The sequence below is a fragment of the Vipera ursinii genome, assembly GCF_947247035.1.
Source record: "Vipera ursinii genome assembly, chromosome: Z".
In the NCBI taxonomy this organism is placed as follows: domain Eukaryota; kingdom Metazoa; phylum Chordata; class Lepidosauria; order Squamata; family Viperidae; genus Vipera; species Vipera ursinii.
Window position 1 is genome coordinate 90,913,714 of NC_139517.1, and position 26,162 is coordinate 90,939,875.

General features: G+C 38.0%; 2 protein-coding genes across 8 annotated transcripts in view; one reads left to right on the top strand and one right to left on the bottom strand.

Annotated features, from left to right (window-relative positions):
• Positions 1-594: 594 nt before the first annotated feature.
• Positions 595-7,928, bottom strand: CCDC126 (coiled-coil domain containing 126). Of its 3 annotated transcripts, none has more exons than XM_083378567.1 (4): positions 7,713-7,928; positions 7,486-7,626; positions 6,095-6,327; positions 595-3,349 (listed from the first exon to the last, which is right to left on the bottom strand). In XM_083378567.1, exon 4 carries the CDS (start codon positions 2,659-2,661, stop codon positions 1,645-1,647), a length of 1,017 nt encoding a protein of 338 aa, XP_083234693.1. In that variant the 5' UTR covers positions 2,662-3,349; positions 6,095-6,327; positions 7,486-7,626; positions 7,713-7,928; the 3' UTR covers positions 595-1,644. The 3 variants fall into 3 exon arrangements, with proteins under 3 accessions (XP_083234693.1, XP_083234692.1, XP_083234694.1); XM_083378568.1 differs by lacking the exon at positions 7,486-7,626 and adding an exon at positions 4,065-4,443 and having other exon boundaries at positions 2,672-3,349; XM_083378566.1 differs by lacking the exon at positions 7,486-7,626.
• A 2,512-nt stretch (positions 7,929-10,440) lies between these two features.
• Positions 10,441-26,162, top strand: part of TRA2A (transformer 2 alpha homolog) — a 32,527-nt gene continuing 16,805 nt past the window's right edge. For 2 of the 5 annotated variants that reach the window (XM_083376702.1, XM_083376703.1), the window contains exons 1-4: positions 10,441-10,616; positions 20,671-20,804; positions 22,663-22,831; positions 23,698-23,886. In XM_083376702.1, the coding sequence (XP_083232828.1) occupies positions 10,581-10,616; positions 20,671-20,804; positions 22,663-22,831; positions 23,698-23,886 (528 nt within the window). In that variant the 5' untranslated portion in view covers positions 10,441-10,580. The other 3 variants (XM_083376704.1, XM_083376706.1, XM_083376705.1) reach the window with 2 other exon arrangements.

The window sequence follows — 26,162 nt, forward strand, 5'->3', positions numbered from 1 at the left end:
CGAGAGCCACAAACTTTGCCTGCCTAGCCAGGATAGTTAATGCTTCAGCAGTGTATCATGTGAACTCAACGCCGGAATGGCGATTCACTACCTATATATTATATAAACCGAGCCAGCTTGATGCAGTAAGGCAGCACTTCACACTGTGGGCAGCTTGACGGTGTGTGGACTTCAACTCCCAGAAATCCCCAGGAAGCTTGCTCTCAAAGAATTCTGAGGTTGAAGTCCACGTCTTTAAGTTGCCAAGGCTAAAAAAACAATACAAAACACTGACCTACAAACCAGAAGACTGAGTTCTAATTTTTCCTTAGCCATGAAAGCTTGGACCAGTCAGCCCAGCACAATCCACCTCACATCTCATGGGGAAAGTATATGTAGTAGAAAGCAGGAGCATTTGGTATATTCCGTCTTCAATTTTGCTAATAAAGGACTCTCTCTGACTCTCTCTCTCAACCAAACTTGCTTTCCTGTTTTATTTACCAGATAGATATTAAAGTAATACTAACAATTGGAAATATGTTACTTTACAGGTATACAATAAAAAACCTAACTGAAACATTTGAAAAAGTAATTAAAAAGATCAATAGGGACTCATAGCATGGACATATATTTTATTTAACCTTTCAAGAAGCTACAGTCATGTGAAGAGAAAATCATTTGAAATTGTACATCTAGAACCCCAGTTGTTCTTTTTCTAAATATTTTTTAAACCACATAACATATTCTAAGCAAAAATAGCAGAACAATCGTTTTACAAATCATTCTATAAAGGTGCAAAACCCAAACTGGCACTTCATTTTATAATTTATGATGCAGAATTTAGACCGTAGTAGAGCACCTTTACCACAATTCTCCACTATAAGGCTAACATGAATATAAGGCAATGCTGACCTCTGTTCCATTTCAAGTTCACTTGAAAAGATCCTGGTTATAAACCATTATTACTGCACAAGAATTGTCTGCAGAATAGATTGTACCCCTTTAGCATAAATTTTCAGTAAACAAAATGCTTCGCTTCCCATCATCAAAGTTCAACCCATTCCTCTTGTTTCTGTTTCATGAGTAACTTAAGATACAGTGTGCCCCATGTATCATAGGCTGTAAAATATATTAAATAGGAAAGCAATGAATAAGCTAATAGTGTTCAATATCCAATTAATGTGACTCCATCACAGGTTATATCTTCAGTTACTAAATACATGTATTAAATGTTTCTGGAATAGTTATATACATTACTATTTTTTTAATCAACTGCTCTAGTTCTGTAGCAAGATTACACTTTGGCACATTGCTACTTTAAATTTTCTCAAGTGTAACTATTTTTAAAACATTCTTTTTCAAGCTATTTCACAGTGCAAAAAGAATTCACTCTTTGGACCACCATCTTTAAGATGGAACACACTTCAATTGGAACAAAAATCTGCCTACTAATTTTAAAGTATTTAACCTATCTATACTTAACAGCACTCACTTTAAAGGTATTCTTTCTTCACTATGGATTAGTAAACCAGTTCATAAGATCAAGCTAATTTCCCTACATTTATATTTATTTAGATACTAAATCTATACCTTTTATGTAATTATCATAGAATTCTACACTTGATCTGTATAATACCTACACTTTTTTTTACTCAACATCTTTAGTTAACATGAGTTAAGTTTCCTTTCAAAATGAGGCATCTCCATATCCAGCAAAAGGTCAGTCCAAATGCTCAGACCTCGGACTTCAAAGTTCCCCTCCTGGGCCTTTAGCTGTCTTAGCCAAGTCTGGATTGCACTGCCCAGAGGCTCTGGCTGCTGGTAAAGGGCACGGACACGTTCCTGCATCTCCTGCCAAGGTATTTCATCTTCTTTTAGACCACTAGTTTGCCATTTCCCATGCAGAGGGTCATAACTGAGGCAGTTTCCCCAGGCTGAGAGGAAAGTCAAATAGGAAGCAAGTAATTCAGAATAATGGGCACAAAGTGAAGCCAAACACCGGGGAGACAAAGAGCGGCAGAAGGCCAAGAGACGAGCTGGGTCTCCAAGCAGCAACCAAGGGAGTAGCAACACCTTGGCCTCCACTTCCCAACCAGGCTCCATCAATGCTGCAGCCACAACTCTGTACATCATAGAACCACAAGGCAAAGAGTCCAACAAGGCTGAGGAAGATCGACCTTGGTTCCCATCACCATCTCTGTCCCCTTGTAGCTGTGAAAGCAGCAGCTGAGCCTGGACTCTCACTGGCAGCCCTTCCCATTGTTCAACACCAACTATTCCTTTTACAGGAGGTTCCAAGAGACCAAGAAGTTGAGAGGCAGCTCTGCGTCTTGCCAGTAGACTGATGAAGGGCTCCACTCCATCAGTGGCTGGGATCAAGCTGCAGAAAAGGCTATGGCGGGTAGTAGAAGGCAATGCCGGATTTTCTAGCAGTGCCAAACCCAGAAGCTCTGGGCAGCGCTTCAAGTGACCTAGCCGGATTAAACCTCTTTTTTTCAGCTGTTTCTTCAAAGCTTCCCGGAGAGTTGGCTGAGCCCGAAGACGGCTATGAAGTTGCCGAAAGAAGTGCCCCCAATTTAGAGCTCGTGTTAGAGTTCTGGGATCCCAACTTTGTACCATTCGTGAGCGGGAGGCTGCCAAAAGGCTAGGCAGCCGCTCAGTTTGTAAGAGCAGCATCTCCATGAGGCAGAGAGCAAAAATCCTTGTTCCTGTCAAATAGCAATCTCAGAAGAAAATGTTTTCTTTTGCTAAGAGATCATTCCCTAGAAATATTATTTGATTTCTGATTGCTCTTAAGATCTGGGTTTCATATAGAAAATTTCTGCTGGTTGATCTGTTGCTGTATGTATAGTTTGCAATTCATTCCATCAATTTCTTCATTTTTTTTTCTTCCTATTAGGTTAGTCCTCTTTTTCTTTTGAAGGAATTTTCTGGGTAGTTTGATCTTTCATATTTGTGTGTGTGTTACCTACTTATCTTCCTACATTAGTTTTATTACCAATGCACCTTTTTAAAAATTACAATACAATGTTGCTTTATGAAACAACTTCCTTAACACAAAGGTTTTTAAATAAAGAAATTGGGTCTCTATACATTCATTTTTTTTCCAGCTGCAACTGGATTACCCAACTGTTTGCTTCTCTCCTGAAGAATTAAATCTAAAGCAGTTCCAGCAATGCAAAATATTTTGATTATTATCTTATATTGTTTGCTGCATTTATCCTTTTGCTTGTAGCTGATGGCATTAAGTTCCCATTTGTAGTATTTGTTGTTGAACCATTTACAACCATATAATCAACCTTGTTTTCCAGTTTGACCAAGCGTTGCAAGATATCATCTAGAAGAACGGCAATTGTTCTTTTCAGATCCGCTAGAGGAAAAAAAAGTATATTCAGAAAGTGACACTGCGCAGGGAAAATCTCATGTGACAAATAGTTGTTTTCTCATTGTGTTCCTGGATATAATTTTTTCTGTATCTGTTTTAATATATGGAAAAAATACGGTATATGCAAACTTTTTAAATATATGGTTTATGTACTATTTTTCCATTTTAATTTTTTCTTTGCTTTTCTTAAACAGATTAAATAAATGCTATACTCTTTAGAGCACAACATTCTAAGCTTTCATTTGTAACAAAAACACTAAGCCGTATAAATTTAAGAGTTGTCTACATAAACGATTTACTTACCTAATATACTTCTGTAAAGTGAAAATCATTCTTTATATGTAAATAGTAAAAAAAAATCACATTTGAATTTCTTCCAAATCCTTTATTGTTTCAAAAGTTCTGGAAATTTTATATTTCTACTATTAGACAAAAACCTATATTATTCAAAGTAAAATGTTTCTAGACATACCATACCCAATGCCAGTATGTCAACTCTTTAATATTAAGAGCAGTCTAATATTTCTTAGAAATGAAAACTATTATACAGTATTTTCAGCTTCAGTAGAACACTGAAAATGTAGCAAACGTTAATTCTACTTTATAAATATTAAACTCCTTATGCCTTTAAAATAATATTGCTTTATATATTTTGAAAAACTAAACTGAGTTTGAATTTACAGAGATTATGTAAGCTTACCATATCCCGCCATTGCAACTCCATTATCACCATTTATTACATTCTTGTTTTCTTCTGCTAGGGCTCTAACGTATCTTTTACTTAAGTCAAGAATTTGTTCACGCAATTCAGCACTGCTTTGTTGCCTTGGATGCTGAAAGGTGTAGCGCAGTAACATTATGCCCCAGATAAAACCAAAAACTAGCAACAATAAACTCAATTTCTGGGACACATTTTTTCTAGAAAATGCAAAAACCATTTCTGAGCAGGCTAAATATATCAGTAGAAGGTAGTAAGTGTGAAGTCACAGTATCTTCATGGTAAGTTGTTTTGCAAAACATCTTCACAGCATGCTTGGTCTTCGGGGGAGACTATTTTGTCTAATTTTTCCATTTGTTTCCTGAAATTTTTTATCAAAAAACTTGTGTCAAAATTGTTTATTTTTTATAAACTACAGTATTAATTTGGAATGTGTTTTATAATTTAGAGCATTATTATTGAACCCCTGTAAAATGACTCCTGAGAATACAGGCAATTTAAGAACAAAAATCTGGTAACTTTCCAAACTATACTTGTATAGGATAACAATATAATCATGAATTGGAAATCCATGGTACAAATATCCATTCAGCTATGAACTACTTGGTGCCTTCATGTAAGTTTTAATCTCTCTACTTCAGCTTTACACCTGTACTATGAAAACAAGGCCATTATTATCTAAAAAGATTGCTACAAAAATAGTGATTAAATACTATATCAGAAAAAGCATCAGCAGTGAAAAACAAGCCATTTCATCAGCCCGGCAAATAAACCATTATTCTTTTTTTTCTCTTTAAATTATACCCAGCTGATAAGTTACGGTATGAAATCCTAAGAAATCATGTCTAAATTTATTAAGGTTTTTTTTCATTCTCAATGGCAGGGGTGTCAAACTCACAATGTCATGTGACATGTTGCAATGTATTGTGACTTTTTTTCCATTGCCGGTAATGGGGTGGGCGCGGTTTTGCTACGATGCATCCGGCCTGCAGGCCAGCAGTTTGACACTCCTGCTCTATGATTCTTTTAAATTGAAAGTTTGCTATCAAGGACTGTTGTTTTTCCCACTTTCTGAATAGATAGGCAAATGTTAGTCTTCACTTAACAACCATTCATTCAGCAACCATTTGAAGTTACAATAGTGCTCACGAAATGACAGTAATGACTGGCTGCTGAAAATAAAGCATTTGCAATGCTTTTATGGTCACAAGATCAAAATTTGTATGCGTGGTAGTCCACCCGCCTTTATGCAGGGTGCAATCTTCTCCACTTGCCTGTCTACCCCTCCCGTTTGTCCTTTTGGCCACCCAGTATTCTGCCACCATCACCTAACAGGCTGCTTCATCTGACTTTGCCATCTTTTTCTCCCTGCTGTTGAAGAGGTATGCCTAACCAAGGCAGCTGCTGGTCTTTCACAATGTCTAACAAAGAACCAGCAGCTACCTCAGCCAGGTGCACCTCATCAACAGGAGGAAGATGGCCGAGGTCAGCTGGGGATGGCAGGCTATGCAGCAGAGTGCAGGGTAGCCAAAAGGGCAGAGGTGTGTGTGGAGGGGGGGGAGTGGTGGTTAGGGAGAGTTGAAGTAGAGGTCAGCATGGAATGACAGGAGTAACGTGAAGTCCTCACCTAACAATTGCAATCTTGAGTATTGGAATTGTTCTTGCCAGGTAGTATAATTTCATGATGTTTCACCTAACAACTGTTTTGCTTAGGGATGTAATTGTTAAACAAGGACTGCCTGTAAACCATTTGCAAGTGAAAAATCTGTGACTTCCTTAAAGGTTTTGTATTTCAGACTCTAAAACCCCAGGGAGCTTGGTTAACAGTGAGAGGAAACAGAAGCTACATCCACTCTTTAGAATAAGCCCCATTAGAAAAAAAACAGAACTACTTATGTAGGAAGTACAATTAAACAGTGCTTTATCTGACAGTTTTCCATTGCAGATTACTCTTTTAATATAAATTAACATAAAATAAGTACTTTTCAAGATAATAAATTAGGAACACCTACCATTTTACAATTCTGTTGCTTTAGTTGGAGCTGTCCTCAACTAACCAACATTCCAAGATAACATTTGCATCCATGCTCAGCTCAATATCATTTTGAGTAAACTCAAGGATTATTTAATCCGTTATATTTAGTCAGCCTAATGCAGTTCTTATTTTTCAGAATTAAGAGTAGCAGAGTTTGCGGGTCAAATGATATAACCATTTAGGAGAGGGAGAAACATCTGAGGAAAAAGACTTAAAAAAAAGAAAACTTGTTCAGGTTATTATGTTATAAATGTAGGCTTGAGAAGAAATTTTAAAAGGCATGTTGGCACTTCAAATATATATTTTATGATCTTTTAGTATAACCAGGAAAATGATATTAAAGAGGCCAAAATATCAAAAAATCACATATTCCAAACTGCCCAAACCCCAATGTAGTTTATAAGAAACAATTCTCTCAAAATTCTTGTATTTTCTTCAGCTAGAAATAAGCAAGAAAAAATGAGGGTTGTAGGTAAAGCTCAGAATTACACAAAACTCTTTAGTAGGTGATCTTTGGGTCTTTTATTTTCTTTATGAGACTCTCACAAAATGTAAATACATTATTAATCTTACAATAACCTTTATATATTATCAAGTTATTTATTACTGACCTAATGTTTTTTGTATGTTAACAACATTAAATAGAAAATACCTCTGCAACTGGTATAACTGCATCAACAGAAAGACATCATTTCCCCCCCTTTTTGTAATCACATAAAAAATTATTTTAAGAAGTATTATACACCATTAAATTGAAAGAATTAAAGACCTGCCAGCAGGTTAGTGTCCATCTAAATTCACGTGTCCCATTGATAATAAAAATGATGAATTCAACTTCATAAAATTACATATTTTCAATCAAATTAAATTCTAGTACTTAATCCTTTTTAAAATGTTACCACACAAAATTAAATCTACCAGGAGGAAAAGGTCTTTAAAAAAACTCTATTCACAATCTATATTTATTTCAAAATCTGAAATATAGATAAGTTGAGGGAAGCTTGACTAAAGGAAGACACAGGATTCAAGGAGCAAGGAAATGAAATACTAATACCTTATTTCATGAAAGCTATCAAGAAAACAACCCTTATAAGGCACAAAGAACGTGCAAAATCGCCACGGTACTTAAGAAAACAAATACTATGGTTGTGTATATTCACACACGTGATTATCATAGCTTAACCGTGATCTACTTAGCCCCAGTTTATTGGATTGTACATTGAACCAAAAACTACACGCACGAATTAAGTTCGCGCCAGACGCTAGGTTAGAACTTGGCTAACTCGTTTCTGTATCAGTACGTCATGCCAACATACACGCCCAGAATCGTGCCTTACAAACACGTATGTTTTTCATAAAGCGACTCACAAATCTATTCATCCCCTATCAGATTTTTTTTCCCCTCCATGGGTTTCATGGCCCAGGAAAAGCTTGCGGCGGGCAGTCACCAAAACCTCGTCCGCCCTTCCGGCACTCGATCTCTTTCTCCCCTTCCTCCAGATGTGTTCTCTAAATTCAAATGTGAACTATAAGTTACCATCGAATCTCGCACATCCAGCCAGCGTACCACACACAAAGAGGAAGCACCACCTTACCTGAGCATAGATTTCAGTCAGCACCTCCTGACTGCGCAGTGCATAGGGACAACAGCAATTGAATCATATCCAGGCCGCACTTCCGGCTACTGGTGGGAAAAGGGTAAAATTACCATATGCGGGGTGGAGCAAAAGAAAGGCAACGGAAACCACACGTTTGAAATGTTGATATTTGCTCCTAATTTTAAAAATACGTTGATTTATTATAGTGCATTATTTTTTGCAGTACACTTACTGAATTTACAATGAATTCTGACAGTTTCTATTTTTTAAATTTTTATCAATCTGCTTTCTTTTCAGCGTTTTCTATAGTATATGAATTTTACAAACAAAACACTTCAAAACTGGACAGTTTCCTAGAAAGATTAACTGCACAAAGATTATGGTTGTGTATGTTCACACACGTAATTATCATAGCTTAACCGTGATCTACTTAACCCATTTACTGGATTGCACATGGAATCAAAAACTAGACCTACAAATTGAGCTCAAGTGGAGAGTATATAGCCACATGTCTGCATAATTAATTAAGCTGACTTTGTAATAATGCCGCTTGGGTGTGTGTGTGAAAGCCCTAATAAGCAGGCATATACATAGAATGAGGGCTACTGCTAAGCTTGTAAGACGCCCTGAGTCTTCTGAGAAGGGTGGAATATAAATGGAATTAAAATAAAAAAATAAATAAAATAAAATAATTCAGATTCTTATATGAAGTGGGGAGTTGGACTGATGGCACAAATGACATCATTCCCTTCCATGATGCCCATATAAATTGTTGGGAGTTTGATTGCAGTTAATTAGATTTATATCTCATCACACAATACTTTCTGTTTACATGAGACACTGAACCATAAGCAAACCACCCATTATATAAATCCAGCTTGTGTAAGATTGTCTATGGAGATGCTCAGTCATCCAGGTCATAGTGATCCTAAAGGTGCTTTTTTCACAAAGCAACTGGACTTTCTTGTTTGTCTTTGAAGACATTTCTCTTCTCATTGAAGAAGCTTCTTCAGCTTAGAAAAAGCACCTTTGGGATTGTGTATGATTAGTATGAAGAATAAAATTCAACTCCAAGGTTGTTGGAAAAAACAAAATTTATTAAATGCCTTGCAAAGGCTGGTGGATCTCACATGAAAGTAAGAGACCATACCTTCTTTACAGATTTTAGCAGTTCTATCCCTGACCGCTGGTCCATCCTCCCCAGGCCCAGTTGATAGGCCCTGTTCAGTCACATGCTAACAATCCACCTATCATTCCTAAATGCTTAAAGTTAGTTAAGCCATTGTCACCCAAACTTGCTAAGCCCAGCCTAGCCCCTTCACTGCTCCCTCTCTGGTATTTCCTTATTAGTTCCCTTGCTATCTGTACAATGCAGTAACTGGTACATGTTTCCAGCCAGAAGCTATGTGTGTCATAGCTTTAGCAGAGTTCATGCATTGGTTAAACATAGCTGTGCTCTGGATATATAAAATACTAACCCTAGGTAGTTTGAATAAAAACTAAACCATATAAATTGGATAATATGTCATCCATAAGTTATATGCTAGTCTACAGTATGGAAAATTACAATGTATTATGTTATATCTCATATTAGTTTATGGTGTGATGGATTGTACAAACCCAGAGAACTGAATTGTATAAATTGGTTAACTGGGCCAAAGTGAAAACTGATTTAACATCAAAAGGGTCTTGAACCATAAAGAAATAAATTATATTATTAAAATATTTGATACTAGATTCACCATAGCATTATTAGCAGTGAGACAGGTGAATGTATCCTTTTCTGAAAAAGTTTTAATCAACACCATTTTAGCCATAATGCCAGAAGTTTCTAGGGGAGTGTGAAGATCCCAATTAAGATTGGCTGTAAGCAACAACCCAAACTATCTTTGTTGGCCTGGTTTATGTGCCATAGTGTTCTGCTGCATAATCTTGGTAATAAGAATATCTAGAAACTATAGGTAGCCCTCAACTTACAACCACAACTGAGCCCAAAATTTCTGTTATTGAGACATTTGTTAAATGAGTTTCACTCCATTTTATGACTTTATTTGCCACAGTTATTAAGTGAATCACTGTAGCTGATAAGTGAGTAACTCAGTTGTTAAGTGAACCTGGTTTCCCCATTGACTTTGCTTGTCAGGTTGCAAAAGGTGATCAAATGACCTTGGGGCACAGGAACAGTATTAAATATGAATACTTGCCAAGCATCTAATTTTGATCACATGATCATGGGGATGCTGCAAAGGTCATAACTGTGAAATATGGTTGCTAGTCACATTTTACAATGCCACTATAACTCCGAACAGTCACTAAATGAACTGTTGTAAGTCAAAGACTACCTGTACTAAAACTGCCAGTCTACTTCCAAAACTTAGTCTGTTTTTAAGTAATGAATGATTGTTGGATTTTGTTTTCTATCTTTATGTTTCTATCCAATAGTAAATGTCTAGAGTCCCTTTGCAGTTGGGTGAACATATAAATTAAACAAAAATAACTAACAGGGACCACAAAACAAGAATTGCTATGCTATTGCAATCCACGCCAAGCATTCCTGAACACTTGCAAAGCCGAAAACTAGACCCAATAAATTGCGCATGTGCCACTCATCCAGCCTACTACTGAATGTTGTTTCTTGCGGCGGAGATGCCACATTGTGGCATATCTGGGCGTGGCACCGGGAATCCCTCCCCTTCCCTGAGTGTCGGGCGCAGACCTTAGCGACTGAAGCGCCATTTTGCGTTGCCGTCGCCACAGCATAGAAGTTAGGTAATTGAAGGCAGTGGCAGGAGAAAGTCGGGGCTCGGCGCTCCTCCCTCGGATTCCCACTTGTTTGGCCACCTGCCGCCTTAGACACGCGCAACCATGAGCGACGTGGAGGAGAATAACTTCGAGGGGAGGGTGAGTAGTGAGCGGTTCTGTTCGGGCCGAGGTGTCGGAGGCCTGGCCTGGCCCTGAGGGCAAGAAGTGGGCGAAGAAGAAAAAAAGAGCCTCCGCATCGGGCGCCGAGCGGGGCGGAGTCATCCTGAGAGACTTCGTAGTTCCATACCAAAATGGTTCCTTCCTCCGAGGTGGGGCTACGCTACATCCCGCCCGCAGGGACCGCGCTCTCGTTGGCTGTTTCGACTTGGCCCTGCTTTCCTCCTTCCGGACCAGGATCCTCGGACTTAACAAACCGTGATCCCGACTCCTCTTTTGGCGCCGTCCCTCAACCCTTTAATGGGTGTTGGGTTCTAGCGGTCCCCTTCGCTCTTTTTTTAACCGTTTGCCCTGTTACTATTTTTTTTTTGCCATTTTCAAGTTCTTTCGTTCCCGATTGCCTTAAATTCCCGTTTTCACTTTCACTAATAACATCCCCCTCCCGCAAATCCAAATGCAAAGTATGCAGGGCTGGTGGGAAGGGACCCTACACAGTCAGAGAAATCGGGAGGGCCGGCGATAACGCCCCCTTGTCCTGGGAGAGAGTTGAGGACCGTTTCTAATAATAATACGATGAAAATGGCGTCAGAATTTTTTCAGGTAAAAATGCTATTAAGCTTCCAGCATGATTTATTAGGTTTACACTGAAATACAGAGTCAACATTTTGTTACGATAAGGTGTTTAAGGTATGGTATTAGTGGATATTTTCTGCATTATTGTGGGCAGTAATAATGAAAAGAGTTAATTAGAAGCTACTTGCCACTGTTCCAATTTTAGGTTTGCGCTATCTTAAATAATTTATCAGGTCTTTAATTATTGAAAGGGATTTTTAAATTTTGTATAGAGAGTATAGTAGCATACTTTTAAATATGCTGTCTGGGAAGAGTGTTACATATTTTTAGATTTAGGTGTGTCTGTGTGTGTGTGTTTGTGTGTTATTACAGTATAAAAAACCTGAGGTAATTTCATTCCTACGTATAAATTAGGGAAAACTCATGGTTTAAAAACTGACATGTTACTGCTTTTCTCAAAAATGATAATAGGAGTGTGTGATTGCAGTGCAAATCTTATCCTTGAATAAGAATATTCTATTTGAGCCTTTACAATTAATGTTCATTTGTATCTAATAATGATGTTTCTATAAAGCTTATTCTCACTTATATTAAAATCTTGAAAAACAACAAAATCAAATGTAAAGCGGTGATAGGTTTTTCAATATATTTAGGATTATTATTTGATTTTGTGTGCAAAAGTTCAGGAATACTTCTCTTATTATTGAAGCAGCAGCTGGAAGTTGTGAAGAAGTGAAGGAAATGAAATGAAACAATTTGAAACCAGGAAAGATAGAAGTGCCATATTGTAGCTGTATTAAAATAATAAAATGCCCAGTATAATTAGATTAAGAATCCGGATGCAGTAGAATCCTCTTTGTTACTTTAAAAATTGTTCCTTATGGCAGGGCTTTTCAACCTTTTCACCCACTGTACCACTTTTAGGACATCCGAGTACCACCAGTCGCCTAGCAAGGTGTCAAAAACTTGAGGACCAAAAAAAAGGAAAAAAGTGATGAAGTACAGGTAGTCCTCGACTTACAAAGTTCACTTAGTAACTGTTCGAAGTCACAATGGCACTGCAAAAAGTGCCCCCCAAGCCACAGTCGAGCAAGACACCCGCCTAGCGGCGCTCTTCCTCCTGTCCAAGGTTTTCATTGTTATGAGCATTTCTGTTGAGGATTGGCAACAGAGGTGGGGTGGGGGTTGTTTGGTTTTTATTCCCCACCCCCATCTCTTGGGTGGTTGCAGCAGGTTTTGGTCACTTCATATGACCCTAGGACACTGACAGTCATAAATATGAAGCAGTTGCCAAACATCTGAATGTAAATCACAAGACCCTGGAGATGCTGCAACATTTTAGCTGATCGGTGCTTCTTCTGGGCTCACAGAAGCACCAGGATCAGCACTGAGCTCTAGCTGGAGCATGGCGCTGATCCTTGCACTTCCACTGAGCCCTGACAACCTTGCAGCTCCAACCATCTCTCGCTCAGGCTTGTGTGGTGCTGCCACCAGTTCAGCTCATTCCCTTCCCCCGCTACCACTTTTCTAGGATGGTTGCGTACCATCTGCCAGGTGCCAATGTACCACAGGTGGTACCCATACCACTGGTTGAAAAGCCCTGCCTTATGGTATTGAAATACCGTGTTTTGTTGATGTTGTGTTTTGCTGAAATACACTTCCCTTAATTAAAAAGTGTCCTGAACTAGCCTCTCTAAACTGCTTGGCTTAATTCAGGGGACATATACAGGCAGTGGTGGGATTCGGCCAATTTGCACCAGTTCAGCAGAACCTGTAGCTAATTTTTTATTGCCCAGGCCCAGAATGGACTTCCGAAAGCGGCATCCACACCCAGAACCGGTTTTTCACATGTTTGAATCCCACCACTGTATACAGGTAGTCATCAACTTAAAACAGTTCATTTAATAACTGTTCAAAGTTACATTGAAAAAAGTGATTTAGAGCAGTAGCATTAGCACTTAAACTTATATATAATTTATTAGTGCTTTATAGCCCTCTCAGGTGGTTTACAGAGTCAGCATATTGCCCCTGACCTCAGAAGGATAGAAGGCTAAGTCAACCTTGAGCCGTTAAGAATTGAACCTCTGGAGTAAGCAGTGAGTTAGCCTATATACTGCATTCTAACCACTGCGCCACCATGCAGTGACCGTTTTTCACACTTATGACCATTGCAACATCGCTGTGATCATGTGATCAAAATTCAGATGCTTGACCACTGACTCATATTTATGATGGTTGTAGTGTCCAGAGATTATGTGATCACCTTTTGCAATCTTTTGACAAGCAAAAGTCAATGGGGAAACCTGTTTCACTTATCAACCGTGTTACTAACTTACCAACTCCAGTGATTCACTTAACAACTGTGGCAAGAAAAGTTGTAAAATGAGGCAAAACTCATTTAACAGATGTTTCACTAAGTAACCTAAATTTTGGGCTCAATTGTGGTCATAAGTTGAGGACTACCTTATTTTCTTTAAGGTCCGGTCGCCTAGGAACAATATAAAGATTGCACTTTGAATATAAAGACTATACTTTATAAGATTTAAGACTAGGAACATAATAGCTTTGACTACAACTTTCACTATAATTAGCCCAGCAAGGGAATGTCCTTTTTGCATTATCAATTACCTGAATTTCCTAAATATTGCATTTGATATGGGGAAGTAGCTTACTATCAATAGAATGGAAGCTAACATATATCATGTTTCCCCGAAAGTAAGACCTACTCCAAAAATAAGCCCTAGTTTGGGTTGAGGTGCATGCCTAAAAAATCAAGCTAGGGCAGAGGTGGAGCTTACCATTGTAGCCAGGCCTCCCTTGGATTGACATTTGCCTCACCGGCTCACTTCTTAGGCTGAAGGAGCAGCTTCATTCTGCAGCTGAATGGAGCTTGGGCCTGCATTTCACAGTCAGAGACCTTTGTGGAAGTCCTGTGCAGCTGAGGACTAAGCTATGAATTCAATCTGCAGCTTGGTTCTCAGCTGCACAGGCCTTTCGGAAATGCCTCTGACGGTGAAATGTAGGCTCGAGCTCCATTCTCAGCTGCAGAATGAAGCTGCTCCTTTGGCCACAGAAGTGGACTGGGTGGGCGGGGCTGTTGGTGCCACCACTGCAAGGTGAATAGAAAAGAGCCATCACCCCAATGCCTCTTTTGGAGGCAAAAAAAGAAAGACCAGGTCTTAATTTCGGGGAAACATGGTAGCTGGGGCAGGGTGAAGTGAATCTGTTTATATAGGGATAAGTAGGAGAGAGAAGAATGGGTTTGTTTAGATTTTTAAAAATGAGTTGTGAAATTTCAGTATATCGGTATAACTAATATACTCTTCTCAAATAGGGAAAACTCAGTTCTTTTATCAGAAATAGATGCAGAATGTTTGAGGCCATCTAGCCTGGGCTGCATAATTTAAGTATATTTAAATGTTCATGTGTAATCCCACAAAGCTCTTCTGGCCATTGTAAAATATTGTGCCCTCCCTCTCATATGACTACATTTTGGTGACTTATCAGCCTGTTTACATTTACAAGCAGTTGTGAAGTGCCCTTGGTGTCTTGTCAGGTGCCACATGATCACCACTTGCAGACTTTTTTTCTGCTGGCTTTCCTAGAAAATCAGTGGTGATTGCTAGCAGGGAAGGTTGCAAGCAGAGGGCATGTTGGATTTGATACCTGTTCTCTCAGCACATCTGTGGATTTCCCCTTCTCCTTATGCAGAGAAGGGAAATCTTTCTATGTACAGGAGGAACAGGCCTCAAATATGGCAAAAATGAGCCTTCAAAAATAATGGCATTCAAATTTCTTCTCCCTGGTTGGGTAGGCTTCCTGGGTGTGGTGAGAAACCCAAGGCCTCTCCCTGGTGCTCTTCTTAACTAGAGATTATTGAGTGAAGCAGTCATGTGGTGTCTCATTTAATGACTACTTTGGTCAGTGACCAAGATTTCAGGCCCAATTGTAAGTATAAGTGGAAGTCTACCCATATTGTCAGATTTTCTCTTAATTTTATTTTAATTCCCCCTGAGAAAATTCTAATACGTCATCATTTATTCTTACTTATTTCTCATCTATAGAATGCTTCTTGTGCAGAAAGCCACAAAGTTGTTTTTGGTCATAACATAGATTTTATTTATTTCATGTTCTTAAGTATGGCCCACCTAACATAAAAACCACTAATATTTTCCTAGACCAGCTTATCTGAGTTTCCTGAGGTTCATCTGAAAATATGGTTTTTGAGTGATAAAAGTCACCCCCTTTAGATTTACATCAGAGAGAGGACCTCATAAAACTGAGAGATCCACACCAATCTCTTAAGCTTTAAGAGTCTGGAGAAATTGAGTTGTTCATTGCTCTTTTGAGAAGGTAGCAAAGTCCCTATAATAAATTTGGCAATATAAATTTTGTAGTTTCCCTGTAGAAATTTTCTTATTTTTATAATATAAATATATTGAGGGATATTGTTTAATATTTGTGATTTATATATAGATAGTCCTTGACTTACAATCATAATGGAGCTTGGAATTTCCATTCTAAATCATAGCAGTCATAAGTTGAGGCACCCATGTGATTGCAACCTTTCTTGCCACAATCATTAAGGGATTCAATGCTTCCTGTGGGCATTTTTGCCAGAAACTGTTCAAAAAAGCATGCTTCTAGCAAAAAGTATAAATTGCAGAACATTACAATCTGTCATAAAGGTGAGCCAGTTGCGAGTTCGACAGAATGCAGTCATGATGGTATAAATGCAAGGATTATTTATAAAATAGGGCTGCCTTTTATAGTATGTTTTTGATGTTGACCTTGGTTAATCTCAAAACATTTACAAAGATAAGAGGGTTACTGGGAAATTCCAAGATATAATAGATCTGGAAATTGGGAAAAAAAATATCCAGAAAGTGGTAGTATAAAATACAGTTTGATTGCTTTCTCCCCATCCTTGATATGTTCATTAGTTCAAACCAGGATAAAGTCCCTTTTCAGTTCATTTTTATTCCTGAACATATTCAGGATGGAGGAGAAGGCAAAAAAATGAAATGCCATATCACTGATACATAGAATATTCTTTTCCAATTTATTAAAATCAGGCATTTCTGAATCCATTGGTCAGGATACAATTTTGAAAAGATTTAAGTGGAAATAGCATCAAGGCAAAGCAGCATATTTGTCTACTTTTTCCAAAATTGTTCTAAAATAATAGGCATTTATATCAATCATTCATGATGTAGAATTAAACCTACAGAATAGGTTAAAAATACTTAATATAACTAGGTCATTGTCTTTCTAAGTGTTGATAGTGAGCCTTGGATATGTAATTTTCCCCCCCTTCTACTCAATTGTGTCCATTTCTCAAAAGTTGACTGGACAAGTCCCTGCAGTTTTCTTAAAAGTTTTTTAAAAGTGGTTTATGCCCAGGGCAAAACTACAACTCACAGTCTCCCAGGTTGCAGTCTTAAGCTTTAACAATAACCCCAAATTGGCTCTCTAACTAGAGCAGACATGTCAAACAGAAGCCCCGAGTGCTAGATCCGGCCCACAAAGTGGTTTCATGTGGCCCACGAAGCCATCCTGGAAACAGTGAGGGAACGACCCCCGCTGCCTTGGCCCCGGCCCAAGCTGGCTGGGAGCCAATGTACAATTTTGTTGTGTCCATCTATGCTGAAATGCATTCAGTCTTAGCTCCACAAAGCCATCTGGAAACAGTGAAGGACCAGCCCCTGCTACGTTGGCCCCGCCCCCTGGGCATGCACTGGGGAGTTATCACCCTTCATGAGGAATGAAGAAATGCACCATCGCCTGGAAGTAGCCAGCACATGGCCCTGCCTACTTCAGGCAAGCTAGGGGCTGGGCAGCGTTGCGCTTCTCTTCAGATTCATGCCACCCAGCTCAGCCTCTCGGCACTATCAGGAAACTGCCCCATTGCCTGCCAAAACTGGGCAGGCTGGGGGCTGGGCAGCATTGTGCAGGTAACATCAACTCTCATGCTGCTCATGGTGGCATCCCCTCCCCCAGAGCCCACCAAGCCGGATATGTGAAGTAGGCGAGAGCCATGTGCTGGCCACTTCCAGGCGATAGTGCATTTCTTCATTCCTCATGAAGGATGACACTTCCCCAGCTGCGTTTCTTGCCTGTTTTTCTCCCTCCATCATCTCAAATATTTTCCCACCACTCGAAGGAAGGAAGGAAATTTACCTTAGTCCTTCCTTGCTTTCCTGTCACCATCCCCTTGCCCCCTCCTCCTGGCCTATCCTGGGGGTCTCTCATCCTATTGCTAAGGAAGCTTTGGATACAAAGCCAGGTCTCCTCACATGGACAGGGAGTGGGCCTCCCTCTTAACTTTGCCCTCGTACCCCTCATGAGCAACCTGGCTAAGGAGAGCAAGCACAGCAACAGCAGCAGCCTTGAAGAGGAGGTAAGTGCAGCTGGGCGACCCCTTGGGGAAGTGGGGCTGGGCTTAGTGCCGTGGGTGCTTGAGGGCTGGGCTGGGCATTTGAACTCCGTGCCACCGTCCACCACCACCACCACCCCGCATGGCCTGAGAGAAACGGCGAGGCTCCTCCAGTGGATCATACCTTGATACTTGCTCCAGTCCCATCTCCTTCTGCCAGAGACCCTCAGATCTGTCCCACTCCTGCCCAGGTCCCCATAGGCACTTTTGACCCGAACGATGTAGAGCTGGCTATGCCCACCCAGTAGGCTGCACCCACCCTGGCCACACTCACCTGGCACCCCCGAGGGCAACTGCAATGCTGATGTGGCCCTCAATGAAATTGACTTTGACACCCCTGAACTAGAGAGAAGTTCTGGCTAGAGAGAAGTTCCCTGAAAATGGGCTCCAGCATTAGTCCGAAAGCTCAGAAGAAAAAAATCTCTGGGCAAGGTGACCAACCCAGATTTGATCCTCACAACAGTTTGTTTAGTCTTTGTAAAAAAATTAGTACAGTTAGTCCTTGGCTTACAAGACTTCATTTAGTGACCGTTTGAAGTTAAAACAGCACCGAAAAAGTGACTTATGACAGTTTTTCACATTTAGACTATTGAAGCATCTCCATGGTCATGTGATCAAAATTCAAACACTTTGCAACTGACTCATATTTATGACAGTTGCAGTGGCCTTGGGTCATGTGATTACCTCTTGTAACCTTCTGACAAGCAAAGTCAATGGGGAAGCCAGATTCATTTAACAATCATGACATTAACTTAACAACTGCAGTGATTTATTTAAAAACTGGCAAGAAAGGTCGTAAAATGGGGCAAAATTCTCTTAACAAATGTCTCACTTACCATAGAAAATTTGTGGTTTTAAGTTGAGGACTACCCGTAGTTCCTTGTACCATTATCTAAGATCCAATGCATTTTCCAGTGTTATATTTGTTTCTATCCATTCTTCTCTCATTAAAAGTCTTTACTTTTTAGAAGTTTTTTTTTTTGAAGAGGTTAGATTACCTCATATTTAATTGTGGGGAAAACACAGGTAGTCCTCAACTTACAACCACAATTGAATCCAAAATTTATGGTGCTAAGGGAGACATTGTTAACTGAATTTTGCCCCATTTTATAAACTTTATTGCCACAGTTGTTATGTGAATCATTTACGTTGTTAACTGAATCTGGCTTCCCCATTGACTTTGTTTGTCAGAAGGTCGCAAAAGGTGATTACTTGATCCCAGGTCACTGGAACTGTCATAAATATTCTGTATGAATTTTGATCACATCTTCATGGGGACGGTGTACCTGTCATAAGTGTGAAAAATGGTCATAAGTCACTTTTTTCAGTGATGTAACAACAGTCACTAAATGATCTGTTGTAAGTTGAGGACTACCTGTAGAGAAATACATAAAACCTGAATTTTACAAAAGCCACCAGGTATTTGCAAATCCTTGCTAAAAGTGTAAAAAGTTAGAGATTTTTGCAACTTTATTCAGTATTTCAAAAATAATGGGGAAAAGATTTGAAATTAGAAAATAAAATGAACGATTTCAATTCCTGAAAAAATGGGTCTTTTTGACATCAGCTTTTGAATTAAATAATTTTGAGAGTAATTTCTGCTTGGTTCTTTAGTTGGAGAGAATAAATGATCACCTCATTTAGATACATATAATATGCATGCATATATTTATTGCTTAATCTTTCTAAATTGCCTTGCCTGATACGTTTCTTCTGATGGAGTACAAAGTAGACATCTAGTCAGGCAGTACAGTTAGCAGCATTATTAAACCATACTGATATTAACGAATAGTTTAGCTTTGTTATTTTACTGTACAAATACTTCTAACTTTAATAAAATAATCACACTTAAGGATAGACATGTATCATGGGATTTGTAAATCAAAAATAGCTTCTATGGCTAAGATCCAAAGAAGTAAATCAAATCAGTACAGATTTGGGATTTGAACAACCAGCACTTAATATGTATTTTAGAACCAAATTTGTAATAAGTTGTGAGATCTTTCCGTTTAAAAAGCAGGAGTTAAGATGCTTTATTATTTGTATTTGTATTAATTGCTGTGCTATTGTAATTCTTTGAATCTTTGCCTATTAGTCTGTTTCACTTTTTAAGAATGTGTGTGTGTATGTATGTATGTGTATATAAATACAAATATAGATATATATTACAGACTTGTTACTGAAATTAGGGAGCAGAATAGGTGTACAATATTTGGGAAACACTACAAGGGAACCAATGGACATTACTAGAGCCTATATGATTATATCAGTTGAAAGATTTTTTTAATTGCTTTTATAAACTAGTTATTTGCATTTCACCTGCTGGCTATTCCATTTTAGTAGATAAAATTCTGAAAATCCAGCAGGGTTTTATAATCCCCACATGCTTAAATATACTAAATGTTCTTTTTCCATTAAGGTTAATGTTCGTGAAGAAATGGAAGAGTTTTTTCCAAGAATGTGGAAGATAAATCAAGATAAAAGAAGGCTAATGAAAAGTGTTAAAGATCAGAAAATTAAAATTGAATGGGGGAAAAAATTGAACAGAAGATTGGTCAGATAGAAGCACTTGAATATTTTTAAGGCTATAATGAATTTGAATTGGGGAAGAATACACGAAGTATATAATGAATTTGAATTGGGGAAGAATACACGAAGTATGAAAAATGAAAAACTCAATGAAGAATGAAGAAAAGTAGAAAGCAAGAGTGAAGTAGAATTAAAAGAATCTGGAAGAATGAATGGGTCCTAGGTTAAGTAAATGTATGGCTTATGTTCCAGTGTCTGTCTGATCAAGTTATAGATGAATTTGCATGATTACTTAGTTAATAGAACATTGGACATCTGTAGGGAATTATTTGAGGAGATTGTACAATATTAATAGTGGGTTAAAGAGAATCTTGTCCTGGAGGGTATTGCCTAACCATTTATTTTTCAGGCTCAATCAATAAAATATAGTTACTTTTAACTTAAGAAGGTAGGCATTTGTGCAACCAATACCATTTGTAATACTGCTTCTTTCGGTAGGAATCACGCTCCCAGTCAAAATCTCCAGCTGGGAGTCCTGCTCGTGCAAAATCTGAGAGCAGGTCACGATCTCGTAGTCCATCAAGAGCTTCTAAACATTCTGAATCACACTCTCGATCAAGATCAAAATCCAGGTACGTTTATGTTTATTAAAAACTTGAATATGTTAAACTTGTACACTTGTTGCTTGGATCTTTCACTAGACAATTATAGAACTAAGATTTTTGTCAGGTCTTGAAAGTTGCCCTGAAACTTCATAAGTAACCATATAGTGATAATGGCAAAAATAAGAAGTTAACATGATATTGTAAAATCCATCTGAACAGTTGTACTAGGCATGTTTTCAAGCAGTTGTGATGTGTTTTAACAATGTGCATGTATACACATGTAAATGTAGAAATACCGGTAAGCCATTTAAATTCATTGCTACATGCAGTTATGAAAAATATGAAAATATTCCTACAGTAATACAGATAGTACCTGAGGTATGAGCCTAATGGAACCAGGCCAAATGAATGAATCAGACTCAATTTTACAAATTAGTAAAATCAAATTCATTAATTAAATCAAATAGGTTGTTACATGAACGAAAATCTGATTTGCTATTTCCTCCCAATAGCTGCCATGTTAACTGAACTGGGAGGGTTTCCTGTCAGCTGCCCATCACCTGTTTCCAGTGCATTCAGGAACTAAATTGCCTCCAAGCAGGGCTTGCAGCCATTAAATTATTTTTTTTAAAAAAACAACTGTTGCTAGTCAGCTCAAGCGTCTTCAGCTAGCTGTTGGGGTGGGTGGGTGGGGAGGCCCATTGCTTTTAAAAAAATATTAAAAACACTTGTCACTTATTCACTTAAAAGTCTCCAGCCAGGCACCCAGAGGGAGATGGAGGAGGAACTTGCAGAACTCTCAGCTTGCAATAGTAGCAGAGATGGAAGAGACTTTGAAGTCATCTAGTCTAACCACTGCTCTCACAAGAAACTATTTCTGATAAATGTCTATCCAGTCTCTTCTTAAAAGCTTCCAGTGATGGGCACTCGCAACTTCTAGATGCAATTTAAATTTAAAACCTACAAACTACAGTAATATATGCTAATCTCCAAAACAATAACTCAGTAGTTTGCAAACAACAATAGTTTGCAAAGTACAGTACTTAAAAAGCAGAGCAGTTTTGTTACTACAGAGTAACAAAAAATTTAAAAAAAATAGTTACAGAAGTAATTGTAGCACTCGAGCCCAGGCAGTAGCAGATTGCATCAAAAGCAAAAACTGGTACCTGCTCAGCTCTTGTTTGCCTATGTGACCAAGGAACAAAAAAAAAAACCCCTTCCAGTTTCTCATACCCCGAATGGCCCAGGCAAGTCACATGGCAGCCGTTTGCAGCAGAGACTGAATCCAAGTCACATAGCTACAGAGGCCTCTTTTTGGTCACAATTTTGAGTATCTAATGGAAGTATCCTTTCTGAATTATTTTGTTTTTGTGAAAACTCGCCAAATAAATGTTCTTACCTTGGGGATTACCTGTAAATAAAGACTATTTGAACAGAAGTTCAGAAATTTCCATGACAAATTGTATCCCAAATAAAAATACACGAATTTCAGCTCATTTCACATATTCTCAAATAGGGTGGCAGTGTTCATGCAGTTTTGAGAGTCTTTCTGCAGTTTACTGCTCCAGTTTAGAATGTTAAGACTAGTAGTGCTTCATTTCTTTGCCTTTAAAAAAATAACATCTGTTTTAAGGATAGGTGAGGGTTGGAATTTCTTTAGGAGATTTCCTCAGTATGTAACTGCAGCATGTTAATGGCATGTCAGGTGCAGATCTTATTCCGTAAATGGCCTGTAAGTTTTGAAAAACAATGAATTTAATATCTTAAAATTTTAACAGTTGTATAACCCCTTTCAGTTGTTTTAAATTGTTATTAATAACTTTTCATATTAATTTTGATGGCCTATTGCAGTTTTTATATGGAACTTTATTTTTACCATTTAAAGATCTAGATCCAGAAGACATTCTCACAGGCGATATACTCGCTCTAGATCCCATTCTCACAAGCGGCGATCACGAAGTAGATCTTATACCCCAGAATATCGGCGTCGAAGGAGCCGAAGCCACTCTCCTATGTCTAACCGAAGAAGGCACACTGGCAGCAGAGTATGTAGTGTAAGCTTGTAGGAATATTATTATTTTTTTCAATTTAAGTTGGCTGACTATAACACAGTTTCTGTAGTCAAGAAAAAAAGACAAGTCTTTACATTTTCTGCTTTATAGGCACAGTTGCATTCATCTTAGCTACCATAAGTTACCCAAAAAGTAAACGTGTGTTTTGCTAGCTAAACTTGTTCTTTATTCTTCTTGTTCACAATAAGGTGTGGATTATTGATGGTGAGAACAGAAATGGTAGCTTGGTGGAACCTGAAATTTCTGCTAAAAAATTATAGTAATATTTCTTTAGATAATTGGATTGGCCATGGAGAACACAGATTTAAACCCTTTCCTTATGAGGTGATATTTAAATAGCATAATTTAAATTACATGATAACTTGTTTAAAATCAGAACTCCATGATGAGATGAGGAAAATTGATACATAGCTCACTCCACAATAGATTCCTTTCTTGTGCCTCTCTTATAATTTGAATGAAAACGTCTTTTTTAAAGAAATCTGATACAGTGATGGATTAAACATAGCATATTTCTGTTCCTTTTTATATGCTACTCAGAATGCAGCTGAAATATTCTGCTATCACTGTTTCTGGGGCAAGTGTATAAATGAAGTACTACAGTAGTCCTCAATTGACAGCCATTTGTTTAGTGACTGAAGTAATAACGGCACTGGAAAAAGTGGTTTAACAATTGCAATAATTCACTTAACTGTAACAAGAAAGGTTATAAGGGACAAAATTCACTGAAATGTCTTGCTTAGCAATGGAAATTTTGAGTTCAATTGTGGTCATAAGTCAAGGACTACCTGTAACAGATTTAACTCTCAATAATAAGACACCTAATAGTTTAACTTGGTATATTTTAGGCTAATCCGGATCCTAATACATGTCTTGGAGTCTTTGGCCTCAGCTTATATACTACTGAAAGGGATCTTCGAGAAGTCTTTTCCCGTTACGGACCATTGAGCGGAGTCAATGTGGTGTATGATCAACGGACTGGGCGATCAAGAGGATTTGCTTTTGTTTACTTTGAAAGAATAGATGATTCTAAAGAGGTAAATCTTTTTCTGAAGTTATCAGGGTTGTTTTTTTTTTTTACAAAGATGCTTGTTAACTTTGAAACTACTGATAAATGATACAAATAAATTTCTGCAATCACATATATAATGAAATAAATGGCTTATTTTGATGACTTTAACTATAGTTTGGCTTATATAGGATCCTAAATATATGGCTAAGCTTGATTATGTTTTTTTAAAGTACAACCTCATATATCAGGTTTTATGATTTTATCCAATTAACATTAGTAACTATTCTGAAGAACAAAGGATGCATCCTGGATGTGGGTTAGTATATTTCATGCCGGTAGTACTTGACTTACGTTAACAATTAGGAACATATTGCATCACAAGTCAAGACACTATATGACCTAACCCAATTTTAACAGTTATTTTTACCACGGTTCTAAGTTGAGTCATGTGGTCATATATGTAAATCCAATTTAATCAATGGCAGGTTTTGCTAGAAACTAAACAAATGCCATCACATGATCAGGATGATGCAAACAGTCATAAATACAGGCTGGTTGCTAAGGCCTCAGATTGTCGTTAAATAACCGTTAGGGGATAGGGCAAAAGTCAGAAGTTTCAATTTAGGTCATAACTGACTTGTAGATAATTATTAAACCAAATTATTATTAAGCAAATGGTTGTAAGTTGAAGTTTACCTGTATACTTTCTAGACATCTAGGTAGGATGTTGGCTAGTTTGCTTGCCAGGTGATCTCTAGTGTAAAGAGACGATTGTGGAAAGAAAATAATCATCATCAGGGTCCAGTCCAAGCCAGGAATAAACAAAATGGAAATTGCTTTAGAAAGAAGGTTGTGGTTTATTAAAGAGCAGAGCCAGATAGCAATGTGACTCTGGGAAAGCTGAACTCTTGTTGCTGGGAGTGGTGGGTTTTTATGCCTTCTGGGGCTTTTGAGGTTATTTCCTGATCCTGTTTGAGGCTTTGTATTTCCTGTGCCATGTACTTTGACCTGAGTCTAAATGTGCCCTTTTGGTATTGGTGAGTTAATCTTATTATGTTTCCTGTCCTTAGAGTGTGGATGGAGTATGTAGATTTTGGGGGTCTGTCTTCCTAATCTCATCAGCTTCTAGCTTCCAACCTTCCTGAATGGATGATCACATCTGCATTTCTGCAGACCTGGTTTCTGCTGAGTTTCTGGCTGCAGGGAGGGAGAAATCTTTGCCTTTTTAAAGATCATCTCCATTATTCCCTTGGAGAAATATATTCTGCCTTTTTAATATTACCGAAAATATTTCTTTCTCTGGATTCTTCTCACATTACCTTGCATGTTAAAATATAAGTGTGCTTGGGCTAAAACTAGGCTTTGGTTTTATTTTGATATGAACAAAATGTGCTAATATTGACCAGTGCATATTGTTAGCAAGGTATGTTCTATGTAGCACAAATTCATCAGAGGCTGATAATTTTGCATCTTTTCTGTTATAAAAGTGTTATTTGAAAGTCTTGAATGATCAGTATCATGACATGCAGCGCAGATCAATATCTTTACGAAGTTCTCACTGACTGGTAAATTATGAAGAGCATGACAAAAAATACAGATAGTTCTCAACTTACAACAATTCATTTAATTCGAAGTTACAACAGCATTGAAAAAAGGTGACATGACAATTTTTCAGATTTATGACCATTGCAACACCCATGGTCACATAATTTACATTTGGATGCTTGACTGATTCATAGTTACGATGGTTGCAGTGCTCCAGTGTCATGTGCTCATCTTTTGTCATCTTGACTTACAAGCCAAGTCAATAGGGAAGCCAGATTTTAACAACTGCAGTGATTCACTTAACAAATGGCAAGAAAAGTTGTAAAATGGTGCAAAACTCAACAAATTTCTCACTTAGCAACATAAATTCTGGGCTCAAATGTGGTCCTACGTAAGGGAAATAGAGCTGAACGAAAGTCTGATTTTGTGAATGGAAAGTAAAGATGTAGGTTTAGTTATGAATGAAAGGGCTAATATGTATGTTTGAAAGTATGAACAGGTGTTATTTGTATTGTAAGTATGTCTTAAAACTAGGTTAATACTAAGGGAAAAACTAGATATGAGTATTGGAAATTATATAATTTCATGGAGTATAGCACCTGTTTTCTCAGAGCTTGGTTAGGGCTGATAGGGTATGCTAAAATATATAAACAGGGAGCATTAATACAATATCAGAATAAAATACACATTTTGCACAAAATCATATTGGGCTGGTGTACAGTTGCAAGAAAAAGTATGTGAACCCTTTGGGATTAT

Excerpts from the sequence above, each read along its gene's own strand:
- CCDC126 (XM_083378566.1), bottom strand. The coding sequence starts at position 2,661 with ATGGAGATGCTGCTCTTACAAACTGAGCGGCTGCCTAGCCTTTTGGCA.